This window comes from Neohortaea acidophila, assembly GCF_010093505.1.
Source record: "Neohortaea acidophila strain CBS 113389 unplaced genomic scaffold BDY17scaffold_4, whole genome shotgun sequence".
Classification (NCBI taxonomy): Eukaryota; Fungi; Ascomycota; class Dothideomycetes; order Mycosphaerellales; family Teratosphaeriaceae; genus Neohortaea; species Neohortaea acidophila.
This window is the reverse complement of record NW_022985513.1, coordinates 2,067,693-2,080,175: the sequence shown is the minus strand read 5'-3', so window position 1 is coordinate 2,080,175 and position 12,483 is coordinate 2,067,693. Positions and strand designations below refer to the sequence as shown.

The 12,483-nt window shown below is 54.6% G+C and overlaps 7 protein-coding genes across 7 annotated transcripts; 4 read left to right on the top strand and 3 right to left on the bottom strand.

Annotated features, from left to right (window-relative positions):
* Positions 1–2: 2 nt before the first annotated feature.
* Positions 3–2,399, top strand: BDY17DRAFT_135747 (MFS sugar transporter-like protein). Its single transcript, XM_033729462.1, has 11 exons — positions 3–244; positions 298–409; positions 462–661; positions 713–821; positions 874–1,003; positions 1,058–1,157; positions 1,210–1,333; positions 1,394–1,409; positions 1,467–1,744; positions 1,802–1,817; positions 1,869–2,399. Exons 1-11 carry the CDS (start codon positions 149–151, stop codon positions 2,347–2,349), a joined length of 1,662 nt encoding a protein of 553 aa, XP_033591369.1. The 5' UTR covers positions 3–148; the 3' UTR covers positions 2,350–2,399.
* Positions 2,400–2,449: 50 nt separating this feature from the next.
* Positions 2,450–3,784, bottom strand: BDY17DRAFT_316490 (uncharacterized protein; the record flags this gene model as incomplete). Its single annotated transcript, XM_033736015.1, has 5 exons — positions 2,450–3,039; positions 3,089–3,306; positions 3,361–3,494; positions 3,544–3,600; positions 3,650–3,784. The coding sequence occupies 5 exons, from the start codon at positions 3,782–3,784 to the stop codon at positions 2,450–2,452; spliced, it is 1,134 nt and encodes a 377-aa protein (XP_033591368.1).
* Positions 3,785–4,443: 659 nt separating this feature from the next.
* BDY17DRAFT_323625 (uncharacterized protein) lies at positions 4,444–4,708 on the top strand (the record flags this gene model as incomplete). Its single annotated transcript, XM_033737050.1, has 2 exons — positions 4,444–4,559; positions 4,609–4,708. 2 exons carry the CDS (start codon positions 4,444–4,446, stop codon positions 4,706–4,708), a joined length of 216 nt encoding a protein of 71 aa, XP_033591367.1.
* A 329-nt stretch (positions 4,709–5,037) lies between these two features.
* Positions 5,038–6,714, bottom strand: BDY17DRAFT_296324 (arginine biosynthesis ArgJ). The gene has a single exon (XM_033733441.1). The coding sequence runs from the start codon at positions 6,528–6,530 to the stop codon at positions 5,061–5,063; it is 1,470 nt and encodes a 489-aa protein (XP_033591366.1). The 5' UTR covers positions 6,531–6,714; the 3' UTR covers positions 5,038–5,060.
* Positions 6,715–6,752: 38 nt separating this feature from the next.
* Positions 6,753–9,260, bottom strand: BDY17DRAFT_296323 (uncharacterized protein). Its single transcript, XM_033733440.1, has 2 exons — positions 8,602–9,260; positions 6,753–8,540 (listed from the first exon to the last, which is right to left on the bottom strand). The coding sequence occupies exons 1-2, from the start codon at positions 8,897–8,899 to the stop codon at positions 6,829–6,831; spliced, it is 2,010 nt and encodes a 669-aa protein (XP_033591365.1). The 5' UTR covers positions 8,900–9,260; the 3' UTR covers positions 6,753–6,828.
* BDY17DRAFT_296321 (uncharacterized protein) lies at positions 9,261–11,393 on the top strand. Its single transcript, XM_033733439.1, has one exon. The coding sequence runs from the start codon at positions 9,641–9,643 to the stop codon at positions 11,276–11,278; it is 1,638 nt and encodes a 545-aa protein (XP_033591364.1). The 5' UTR covers positions 9,261–9,640; the 3' UTR covers positions 11,279–11,393.
* Positions 11,394–11,555: 162 nt separating this feature from the next.
* BDY17DRAFT_309953 (Nitroreductase-like protein) lies at positions 11,556–12,194 on the top strand (the record flags this gene model as incomplete). The annotated part of the gene is made up of 1 exon (XM_033735385.1): positions 11,556–12,194. One exon carries the CDS (start codon positions 11,556–11,558, stop codon positions 12,192–12,194), a length of 639 nt encoding a protein of 212 aa, XP_033591363.1.
* Between the last annotated feature and the right edge of the window lie 289 nt (positions 12,195–12,483).

Genomic DNA, 12,483 nt, shown 5'->3' with positions numbered 1-12,483 from the left:
CGCGCAGTCTCACCTCCCCATTCGAGCATTGATCATCATCGTCATTTTGTAGCGTGGAGACACAAACCCACCCAGCTCCATACCTCTACCTTCTTTCTGCTTCGCCCCTTCCGCTTCCTTGCCTTTACTTCACCGCGTACACGACAAAATGGGCAAACCATACTACGGCCTTCGTGGCCTTCACCTCAGCATCGCCATTGCGACTATTGCCGGATGTGATTTTGCGTTGTTCGGCTACGACCAGGTGCGTCGGCGACGGCCAATGCTCTCATCATGAAAAGCTGACCCAGCCCACAGGGTGTCATGGGAGGTCTTTTGACCTTGGATGGTTTCCTGAAAACATTCCCACAAATCGACACCAACTCTCCTCCTCACGGATGGACGAAGCAAAAGGCCTCAAACGTACAAGGTATGCGGTCTCCGGTCCATTGATAACCCACGTATCTGATTCGTGCAATCAGGGATTACTGTCGGCGGATACACCCTTGGCTGCTTCTTCGGGGCCGCTGCTACCATCTGGCTGGGAAATATCCTCGGACGGAGAAAGACCATTTTCACGGGAACGTGCATCATGATTGTCGGCGCCACCATCCAATGCTCTTCATACAGCCTCGGCCAGCTCATTGCGGCCAGACTGATTACGGGGTTCGGCAACGGAATGGTATGATCATGACACGGCAGCCCAGACAATCACCAGCTAACCACCCCACAGAATACCTCCACCGTTCCGATATGGCAGTCTGAAACGTCCAAGTCGAATCGTCGTGGCCAAATGGTGATGATTGAAGGCGTTCTCATCGTATTTGGAGTGATGCTGTCTTGTATGAGTTGCCGCCGTCTCGTTCACACCACACAACATACTGACTTCAACAGATTGGATCGATCTTGGCTTCTCCTTCTTGGACCCTTCGAGTATTGCATGGCGCTTTCCCCTAGCATTCCAAATCGTGCTCTGCCTCTTCATCGTCAGCACAGTCCTTGGTCTACCCGAGTCGCCACGATGGCAAGTCTTGTCTCAGCCAACCCCAATGAACATCAGCACTGACAGGACACCCAGGTTGATATTGAAAGGCCGTGATAAAGAAGCCCTGCAGGTCTTGTCGGCGCTGGCAGATCTCCCGGAAGATGACGAGAGAATTCAATTCGAGTTCAATGCGGTATGCACCCATCGTCTTCGTCTGCGCCAAGACAGCTCTGAACGCTCTCCAGGTCAAAGACGTCGTCTTCGAAATGTCCAAGGGCAAATTTATCGACTGCTTCGACCGGAACCCGAATCGCAACCTTCACAGGACAATTCTCGCGTACGTCAATCAGATGTTTCAACAAATCTCCGGTAAGTCCAGCTGTTTTGTTCTTGGAAAGAATAAGGCCCTTGCTAATCGTCATTTCTTAGGTATAAACATCATCACGTACGTGAATCCATAGTCTTCATCCGTATTTTATCTGTCTGGCTAACAAACACGCAGATACTACGCTGCGACAGTATTCAAAAGCATCGGCCTCTCCGGCTTCTTAAGTCGTCTTCTAGCAGCTTGCAACGGCACCGAGTACTTCATGGCATCCTGGGTGGCTGTCTTCACCATCGAAAAGTTCGGCCGAAGGCAGTTGATGCTTTTCGGCGCAGTCGGTCAAGCATGTTCCATGGCCGTCTTGGCCGCAACGAGCGCCAATCTCCAGTCCAAAGCCTGTGGTGTAGTCGCCGCGATCTTCTTGTTTGTTTTCAACTCCTTCTTCGCCGTCGGGTGTAAGTCTTCTTCCCAAACCATCTCTTGCATGGCGCATCGCTGACGAACGTCTTCAGGGCTTGGTATGACTTGGTAAGTCGTCAAGATGGAGACAATGACGAACACTACTGACTCGTCTTCAAGGCTTTATCCCGCAGAAATCACTCCTCTGTCCATTCGAGCTCCCGCAACCGCCCTTTCCACCACCGCCAACTGGATCTTCAACTTCATGGTCGTCATGGTCACTCCTCCCGCCTTTGCCAGCATTGGCTACAACACATACACCGTCTTTGCATGCATCAATGCCTTCATGGTCCCATGCGTGTACTTCTTCTACCCAGAAACTGCATACAGATCGCTTGAGGAAATGGACGAAATCTTCCACGACATTTCCGGCCTCAAAGGCGCACTCACGGTGGTGAAGGTCGCCCACGACAAGCCCAGACGATTCGGCAAGAATGGAGAGCTTCTCATCCGGTATGAAGATACAGAGGCATACAGACGTGGTTCTACCATGCGGAGGAGAAGCTCGACCGCGCCTGTACCGGAGAGCGAGACGAAGCATGTCCAAGGAGACGGAGAAGTTACTTTGGAGGAGGAAAAGAAGGACCGTGATTCGAATTGATGATGTTTCACGATGGAGCCAGGTTGCAAGGATTGGGAGGGTACTGATAGCGCTCCAATGAGACTGAACTATGCAATTCACCTGCGCTTCCAAGACTCGTCTAGAACCATTGAATAACCGGCTTGACCACACTACCCGCGTGCAAGTCATGCAGCGCCTGGGCCATATCCTTGTAATCGTAAACCTTGATGATCTTCTCCACGGGGAATTGGCCCTGCTTCTGCATCTCCACCAGCTTGGGAATGAACACTGGCGGGTCGGAATCGCCTTCTCTGACACCAACGTATTTCCTGCTGTAAAGAAGCATTTGTAGAGGGTCCACGGCTACTTTGGCTCCAGACGGTGGCACGCCAACGGTCGCGGCAGTTCCAAACATGGCCAAGCAATCAATCATCTTCTCAATGACCGGGATGACTCCACTGCAGTCGACTGCAAAGTCAACACCAGTACCGCCCGTCAATTCCTTGATATGGGCGACAATATCGGGGACTTCGCGTGAGTTGACGAGGTGCGTTGCCCCGACTTCCTTCGCGAGGGGCAATTTGGACGCCTGGATGTCGACGGCAATGATCTGCTTAGCACCGCAGTATTTCGCCCCCATGATTGCGGTTAAGCCGACGGTTCCCAAGCCAAATACCACGACGGAGTCGTCAGACGTCGGCTTCAAGACGTTCATCACCGTTCCGGCGCCTGCAAGTTTCAGTCAGCTGGGGTCATTCGAGAGCACGACTGAACATACCAGTCTGATAACCACAACCCATAGCTGCGCACATGGCTGCATCATCCGGTGAGCCCTCATACTTGACCACGCAAGTCTCGGCCACGCAATTGGTCTTCATGAAACTCGATTGACCGAAAAAGTAAGATCGGACGCTCTCGCCAGTCCTCTTCAATTTGGCGGAGCATGAGCCGTCTGGACGAGTGCCAAAGAGATGCAGCTTGCTGCCGTGAATACAGCTTTGAATAGTGTTAGCAGGGACAGGTCGACTTGAACGTGATGGGAGGCCTCACTTTGCCGGATGCTTGGTTTTGCAGAATTTGCATTGCTCGCAGTAGTTGATTGATAGCAGGACAAAGTCGCCGACCTTAAGATCCTTGTTCTTCACCTTGGGGCCGATGGATCGAATGAATCCTGCGCCTTCGTGCTGGCCAGGTGTTAGCCTACGCAATGATCTTTGTAGGCTGAGTACGCACGCCAAAGACAGCAGGATACGGGCAAAGTGTCAGTTCTCCCTGTTGAAAGACCAAATCCTGCGACAATGTCAGCCTGGACCGTGAGTGCATAGACGGCTATACCGACGGTATGGCAGATGCCGGAGAACTTCATGTCGATTAGAAGCTCATCGTCTCGAGGGGCTTCGACAACCAGCTCTTCCAGCTTAAAGTCCTGCTTCGCCTCGTGCACCACCCATCCAATTGTCTCAATGTCAGCCATGATTATCGTGATGTATTTACAGATTGAAGCAGTTTGGAGAGAACGTTGGGCGAATATGGGAGTTGTGGTAACAATAATACTCCTCCGACTCCCCCTCATCTCGGCCGTGATGCTCGGAAGTGCATGTCCGAGGTAATTCGCTGGAAGCCGTGAGGCGCGCACCACCCACGATCCCGAGGAAGTGATCACAGGGCCTTGCAGGGCCGTACATACCTCAATGTGGGATACAACGACATCGCCGTGAGGATGAACTGAGGCTGGGGTCTAGAACATGACAATCAGGCAGTATAGTCCAGCTACGCCCTGGCATTGCCCGCGGAGTGACCGTGATGGGCAAGATAGGTACATTGAATAAGCCCGCTCTCGTGTTCTGATCTCCTATTCTTCCGCAAAGTCTCGGCGTTCCTTGCCTCATGTGAGACAGGCTCATCGTCGTCCACCAACGAGATGAATGTCGGGGAGTTCGCCATCGATCCTGACAAGAGAATCCCATCACCCCAGCAACGCCCCGACTGTTTTCGTGAAAGAGATCGACCCCAAACCGAGTTGATGGCGGCAAGCGATCTAGCCCGTGCAGTCTTTGCACATCTGCACTCGAGCAGGGCATTCAAGAAAACATCTCCTCTTCAATGTGAACATCACCCAGCCGCATCTCCACCATGTCTCCCCCCCTCGCAGACCGGAGCACCAACCTCCAAATGCAAACGCAGACAGCCCGAGGACAACAGAACCTGCACAAGTCGCTGCTTGACCGCCAGCTCGCCGACCGAGATGGGTATGTTAACCTCGCCAACAATCCACAAACACCATCTGACTTGCCGCAGCAAATCCAGCAAGCCCTACGTCAGCCCATCCGACGCCATCCTCAGTCCAGCAAGCCAGAAACTGGCAAGTCTGAAGCAAAGGCAAATCGTGAAGCAGTGAGTCTTTCATGACGGGCAACCATGCGAAAGGCTGACTCCAACTTCCCAACGCAGAGGCACCAAAATGGCAGCATCACGAACCCTTTTTTCACGCACAGTGAGCAGTTGCTCTCGTGAGGCCGACAGCTCCGAATCGACGAGCGAGAAGTAGACCGACAAAGGCAGTACTCGATCTTGGCCAGTACAGCGAAACTGGACCGCAGCAATGGCCCCTACTGCGTGCCCCCAAAACCGGGCAACGTATGTGGCGCATTCGATGGACAGAGACGAGGAAATGTCCGCAGGATGCAGCAGGCATTCAACATAGATATATCGCAAGTGTATACAACATGCCGCTCGAATGATCCATAATATCACGTCCTGTAATCCCCATTGATGGTGACATACTCATGACTAAAGTCACAAGTCCAGTACCGCGCCGTGTGCCACTTCCCGCCCTCTGGTAGTTCGTCTAGCCAGACCACAATCTTAATCTCCTCCATCTCCAGCACCTCCTTTGCACGCTTCTCGTCCACTTCTTGCGCCCTCCCCCGAATGAACACCTTGAGCTCCTCGCTCCCGTCGGCGGGGATGAAGGATACCGATGTCTTCTCCGGGTTGACTTGATTCTCCTCGGGCGAGGCTTGTTGCACGGGATTGTGGACGATTCCGGGCGCGTATCCAATCGCACACAATATCCGGCCCCAATTTGCGTCCTGGCCGTACATTGCCGTCTTGACCAGTGCGGATGTCGCGATGCTCGCTGCAGCGCGTTGAGCGGCCTTCTTCGAATGTGGCGACATTACCTCCACCGTGATGAATTTGGTCGCGCCCTCGCCATCGCGAACGACGAGCTGCGCCAAATCGGTCATGACTTCGACCAGAACATCGTGGAACACTTTCTCGTCTCCACTCCACTTCGCCCCTCCTTTGCGATATCTCAACGGTGCACTGCCCTCCGGTGCCGCCGCCCCGTTTGCTAAAAGGGCAATGGTGTCGTTCGTGCTCGTATCGCCGTCGATGGAGATGCAGTTAAAAGATCGCTCGTTGGCCGATGTGAGAACATTCTTGACATCCCATCCGGGCGTGATGTTGGCATCAGTGCAGATGATGCCAAGCAGCGTGCCCATGTTTGGATGGATCATGCCGGCGCCTTTGGTCATGCCGGCGATTCGATACTCGGTTTCGGGGTGAGAAGGCAGGGTAAAGGTGCGGGAGATGAGCTTGGGGAAGGTGTCGGTGGTGCAGATGGCTTGAGCGGCGGCCATGAAGTGTTCATGCTCCGAGCCAAGGGCAGCATGGGCGCGGGGAATTGCTTCTCGGATGCGATCAATGGGCAGGTGTTGCCCAATCACCCCGGTGCTCATGACGAGCGTGCGAAGCTTGAATTCCTCCTCGTTGGTTTGGAAGTGCTCCTCCGGATCAAAGCATTGATCGATACTTTTGGACATTTCGTTTGCATGGTAGAGACCCTTCTTTCCAGTCACTGCATTGGCACAGCCAGAGTTCACCACCACTCCACGCACGCCCGCGTTTTGCCGGCGATGCAGAAGGGCCCTGGAGAATTCGAGAGGTGCCGCACGGAAGAGGTTGCGAGTGAACACGGCGGCAGCAACGCACGGCTTCTCCGAGACGACCAGCGCTATATCGTCGTGTTGTGTATTCGACGCCTTCACGCCGGCGTGGGACGTCCCGGCCAGAAACCCCTTGGGATAGGTGCCCGATTTGGGCACAAAACGTTGTTTGGCAGGAGGAATGGAGCGAGATGGTGCCGCCGAATATCGACGAATCTGAGCTGCGAACGAGCATCGCATGGTGACTGAACGACCCATCTCCGCGGGCATCTTCAATTCACGCAGGCGCAAGTCTTGGAAGTCCCGGCGTGGGGTGTGTTGCGAGGTGGGAGAGTGGAAATGACCGCGTCTTCCGCAATGAGTGAATGACTGCGTTTTAACTAAGACCACGGCGCTGTCATCGGCTCATCGCTCCATCATTTCCCATTTCGCCTCTGGGACGCATCCATTGAGTCAGAAAGGATGAGGTGAAGCTCCACATTGGCATGGCGACGGGAAAGCTTCGGCTAAATTCTATCAATCACTGCCGATCGCCATTCAATGCACAATCTAGGGAGTCTATTCACAATCAATAAAGGCTCACACGTCCCAGCGTCTCCAACCTGAATCCCTTCCCGACCATTGCGGATGCATCTAATATCCCCCTCCCATCAAACACCCACTTAGGCTCCTTGACCGAGCTTGAAATTCGAGACCAGTCCACAGGTTCGGTAATGTCCACACTCTTCGACACACTTCGAGCGGCCATTGATTTGCATTCGACACACTCTGGAGGACAAGCTGGCTCGGGCATGAGTCGCGCCTCGGTCTCCAAGCTTGCACCCTTCATGTCAGGAGTATGCGGAGGAGTAAGCAGTGTTGCCGCCGGAACGGGGATCTTGTCAGCCTTGTGTCTTAATTGCAAAATTGTCGTGGGCGCTGCTCCGTCGAATTGATGCTCCTCCACCTTGGATTGCACCGCTCTGTTGGACTTGCGTAGCTTGAACATGTCCCAGTCGGTCAACACAAGCACAGCATTGCTGTCGGCACACGCCGTGTAGGGGTCGGAAACAATCTCCACAGGTCCTCGAGGCTGCATAATTTCCGTCTCGCTGTCCACCGCTCGCAATTCGCGGACAATGTCGGCTTCGCTGCACAATGGGTCAAAGATGGCAATGCTGTTCGGATTCTCTTCCAGCAAAATTCGAATCACATCCAAAGCCGGAGATTCCCGAGCATCACCAGTGTCCTTCTTGAAGGCGTAGCCCAAAATCGCAATCTTCTTGCCTCGCAGAGTGTTGTGAAGTGAGGAGATGACGGATCTGGCGAACCGGTCCCGCTGGAAGTTGTTCATGGTAATCACTTGCTGCCAATATGCTGCAACCTCGGGCAATCCCAGGGATTCCGCGAGGTATGTCAAACTGGCGATATCTTTCCGGAAGCACGAACCACCAAACCCCAAGCCAGCTTTGAGGAACTGCGGTCCTATCCGTGCATCCATGCCTATGCTCTTTGCAATCTCGCTCACATCCGCGCCGGTGCGCTCGCAAATGGCGGAGATGGAGTTGATGCTGCTGATACGCTGCGCAAGCATGGCGTTTGCGGTCAGCTTGCACAGCTCCGATGACCAGATATTGATGGGCGCAATCTTTGAGCGTGGAACCCAGGCGGCATAGAGATTGGCCAGGGCCGCAGCAGCACGATGCCCCGAAATCGTCGACTCGCAACCGAGAATCACACGATCAGGGCGCATGAGATCGCGCACAGCCGTTCCTTCGGAGAGAAACTCGGGGTTGGAGAGAATGCTAAAGGAAACGCCCGGCCGATACGCTTCGAGAATGTCCTTGATCAGCTGGCCAGTCTTGCAGGGAACCGTACTCTTTTCCACCAAGATGGTGCCGGGCCTGGCGTGCATGGCAACGTCCCGCACGGCCCCTTCAAGCGCCGTCATGTCTGTGGCCCTGCCCGCCCCGACTCCTCGCACTTTGGTGGGAGTGTTGACACTGATGAAGATCATGTCGGATTCCGCAATTGTCTGAGTGCATGCCGTGGAGAAGAAGAGGTTTGGCTGGCGCACACTCTCCTCGCGTGCTTGAGCATGGTTGGCATAATCGCGACGCTCGTGCTCTGCTTTCCGCCCACAGAGGCCATCTCTTGCTGCGCGGACCACGTCGTTCAATCCCGGTTCGTGAATGGGAAGGTGTTTGCCCTTCCAGGCGTTGATGCGCTTCTCATCGCGGTCAACAACGGTCACGCGGACATGGGGATTATGCAGAGCAATGACCGCGGCGGTCGGTCCACCTGCATGAGTGTAAGAGTTAGCTCCAGCTCACATCACCTCGGAAGAAGCAGTGCTGCGCACCAACATAGCCCGCCCCAATACAACACAGTCGTTGCACTGACACAGATCTCGCAGTGTCGGGGTCCATGATGTCGGGGAGAGTGTTGGGATAGGCAGGCCGCGAGGCGTCGGCGTGGCGAGGGAGGTTCATCGCGTCTATTGTCGGCAAAGAATATGCCTGGGCATCGATGTATGGCGACATGTCCGCAGGGGTTGCTGGAGGTGATGCACTCTCCCCCGTAGAGCCGTCCGACCGACTTAACGATGGAAGAGAAGTCATTGGTGATGTAATCAATGATTCTGCCCACGAAGGACTCATGATGTCGGACAACAAGCGCGTGTCGTACCAGCCGGCCTGAGAGGAAAAGGGCAAGCACGAGATGAAGGAAAGGAAAAGAGAAGACGGAAGTCGCGTGTGCAGGAAAAAAGTGAACGCGATAAAGAAAGGGACGCTGTTTCGCGCTTGCCTTACTCATGATGCGGCTTCGGCAATTTCACCGCCTCTACTACAACGAAATGACCCCGTGTTGTTTTCGGGCATGCGTGGAGGAAATGGTTGGAGGTCGGGGGAGTGATGTGCTGGTGGGATGTCGTCGAGGGTCGCGCGTCGACGAATGAGAGCGCGCGCAGCCGAGGCGTGCTGACTTCGTTGCCTCATGACGGGCACCACACAAATGCACACCCTCTGCCCTCGTGCACTCACCACGCGCTGACAGGCCATCCGAGCATCGACCCGGGGGTCGCCACTACGGAAATGCGGAATCGTTTGGCGTGCGCTGGTACCGCGCTTGCACGCGCCTGTCGCGAAGCGGATGCTTCTCGTATCGTTGCCTTCACTACCCGCAGGTATATATTCGTCGCACCTCAGGGTCGCGCGCCCGCAGCTTGAATGGTCGCCACGTCACACCAGCACACCTCGTCGCCCCTTCGCAAGGCCTGCGCCGGTGACCAGAGCGCTTGCGGGTTGGTGTCAAAGGGAATGCGATCACAGTCGACGCTGCAATATCGAATCTCTCCCCCCGTCATCGTCCAGGACTGGCTCTAACCCGATTAGGTCGAAATGGCACTCCTCCAAACAGAGACAACACATGCATCACCCATCATCTTCCCCGCCGAACTCGTGGGCAAAAAGGTGCTTCTCGCGACCGAATCTCTTGGCCCCGTCAATGGAGTGTCACGAACGACACAGTCGCTTGTCGACTACCTGAGAAGCAATGGAGTGCATGTGGCAACGTGTGCGCCATTCTACAAGGGACAGCCCATCAATCCGACAGAGGCCAAGCAACAGCGGAAACCAATTGTCAACAAGGAATGGGTGCGATCGATCGAAGCAAAGTCATCCGCCCTGGGCTCGCGAGCGATAGGAGGAGCATGGTCCTGGCACTTTGACCGTGATGATCAGTCCAAGCTTCAGACAACACACCCACAGCCGGCTGCTCAATCCGGCGTCTCGCCAGTGGCATCGCGGAGATCTGCCGAACAAGCAAAACGCAGGGTGGAGGCGACGAAATTGAGTCGACAGAATCCCGAGCACCGTCTGCAAGGTTTCCCACTCCCATACAACCCCGATCTCACCGTCGCCTACCCCTTCCGCCTGGGAGCTATATACGACAAGACGTTCAAACCCGACCTCATCTATCTTGCCAGCCCGGCGTCAGTGGGCTTTCAATTCCTCGTCCAACTTGGCCAGCTGGATAACCCGCCACCTACCCTGCTCAACTTCCAGACCGATCTTGCCGCATATTCTGCCATTCTCTTTCCTCCGCCGCTAGATCGCTACGGGGTGTATCTGCTTTCTATCGTTCAAGGTTACCTCTTTGGACTCCCTGCCGTGCGTACCATCTTCTATCCCTCCGGCTACGTTCGCGAATATCTCGCCAAGACTGGTGCTCCTTCCGACATCATGAAACAGCTCGGACGTGGCGTCGATACCGAATTATTCCATCCCGGCCGTCGTGAAGAGGCCTACCGGGAAGAGATTGCGAGCAAGGATGAGATTGTGTTTTGTTGCATTTCACGACTTGCTCCGGAGAAAGGCTTTGAGTTCCTGGCGCAAGTCGCTCAACGTCTGGATGAGACCGGGCTCAATTTCAAGCTTTTGATTGTCGGCGGGAACAAAAACCCAAGCGTCGATGGGGAAGTCCGCGATTACTTCAAAGCACTCAAGCACCGCGTCGTCTTTACTGGCTTCCTGCGCGGCACGGCATTGGCACGGGCGTACGCCACGGCCGACGTCTTCCTACATTGCTCCATTACGGAAACCTTTGGACTGGTGGTGCTGGAGTCTATGGCGTCCGGCGTGCCGGTCATTGCTCGAGACGAAGGCGGTCCGTCCGAGACGGTCAAGCACGGGCGCTCCGGCTACCTCGTTGACCCACATGATCTTGACGGCTTTGTGAAGTATGCGCTGAAGCTCTCCTCGGATACCACGCTACGAGGCGAGATGGCTGTGAATGCTCGACAACAGGCTCTTGAGACCACATGGGACAAGATCAACAACCAGGTTGCCGTCACATTAGCCGCTGCACTCCCCACATCACCTCCCAAAGATGAGAACTCGTCGACGGTAGAAAGGTATTATGGAAGCTGGCTGGACATGATGCGTGTTTATTTTGCCGTTGGCATTGTGTGGATTTTCTGGGGCATCGCGGTTCTGCCCATGCTTGCGTGTGGGCTGCTTTATGGAATCTTCAAATAGTATAGACACTGGACGTAGACATGTGAATCCGTAGACGACGTGTCTGTAATGCTCCTGTCACTCTGAAGATGGCGGTTAACAGAAATGATGGGCATCGACGAGAGTGGCATATCTCCTGCGCTTGTCAAGCACGCAATCCCGAGCGTTGAACCATTCAACCGCCCGCCTTCCCCTCGGAACGTCATAGCGGGATACTCCATCAAAGCATCAATTGAATGCAGAAAAAGTACGAGCAATACATCAAGTCAGCACCATCAAACGGAATAAAACAGCCATCATGTCGGATTCCAAAGCGACGGTGGACTCGCTATTCACCGCAGCGGAGACTCGCTTGTCATGCTACACCCTCTCCAATGAAAGCACCATCAAGGATTCACGGATCGCAGAAATCGTGGAACGAGCGGTGAAGCATGCACCGTCATCTTTCAACGTCCAATCGGCCAGAGCAGTCATCCTCGTCAAGCAAGAACACGAGGCGCTATGGGCTTTGGCTGATGAAAGCGTGACGAGCGCCACGGAGGAGAAGAACCACGCCTTCCTCTCCAAGATGGTGCAAGGCTTCCGCGGCGCATACGGGACGGTGTTATGGTTCGAGGACCAAGAAGCACTGGACGGCCTGGCGGCGAAGAACCCGCTCTTTGGACATCTCGTTCCGGAGTGGGCGGACTCGTCGTCGGGGATGCATCAGTTCCTCGTGTGGACGGCGTTGGAGCTGGAGGGCTTGGGATGCAATCTGCAGCATTTCAACTTCATGTCGGAGTTCAGTGAAAAGGTGCGCGAGCGATGGAGTCTTCCCAAATCATGGATCCTCAAGTCTCAGCTGGTGTTTGGGAAGCCTGTGGATGGGTTGAAGCGGAGGAAAGAGAGGACGTATGAACCTTTGGAGGGCAGAGTGAAGATTGTCGGCTCGTCGTGACCATGGTCTTATCAACATTTCTAGAGGTCTGCCAGCTACTGTCATGAACAGCGCAGACCATCTTTCACAGACGGTATGGTGAGCGGTGATGGTTTCAATTCCGTACGCTCCATTCCGATGTCTACACCGGGTCTCCCAAGGAATGGACATAGCAATACAGATCAATGGCGTTAATGCCAGATCTTTACCATCTTTCGTCACAAATAAGCAAACTGCGAGTCAATGGACAGAGGCGAAGCCATAACGCTACTGCAAAGCCTCGAAGTCGCCTGAGTGCCTTGCCTTCAAT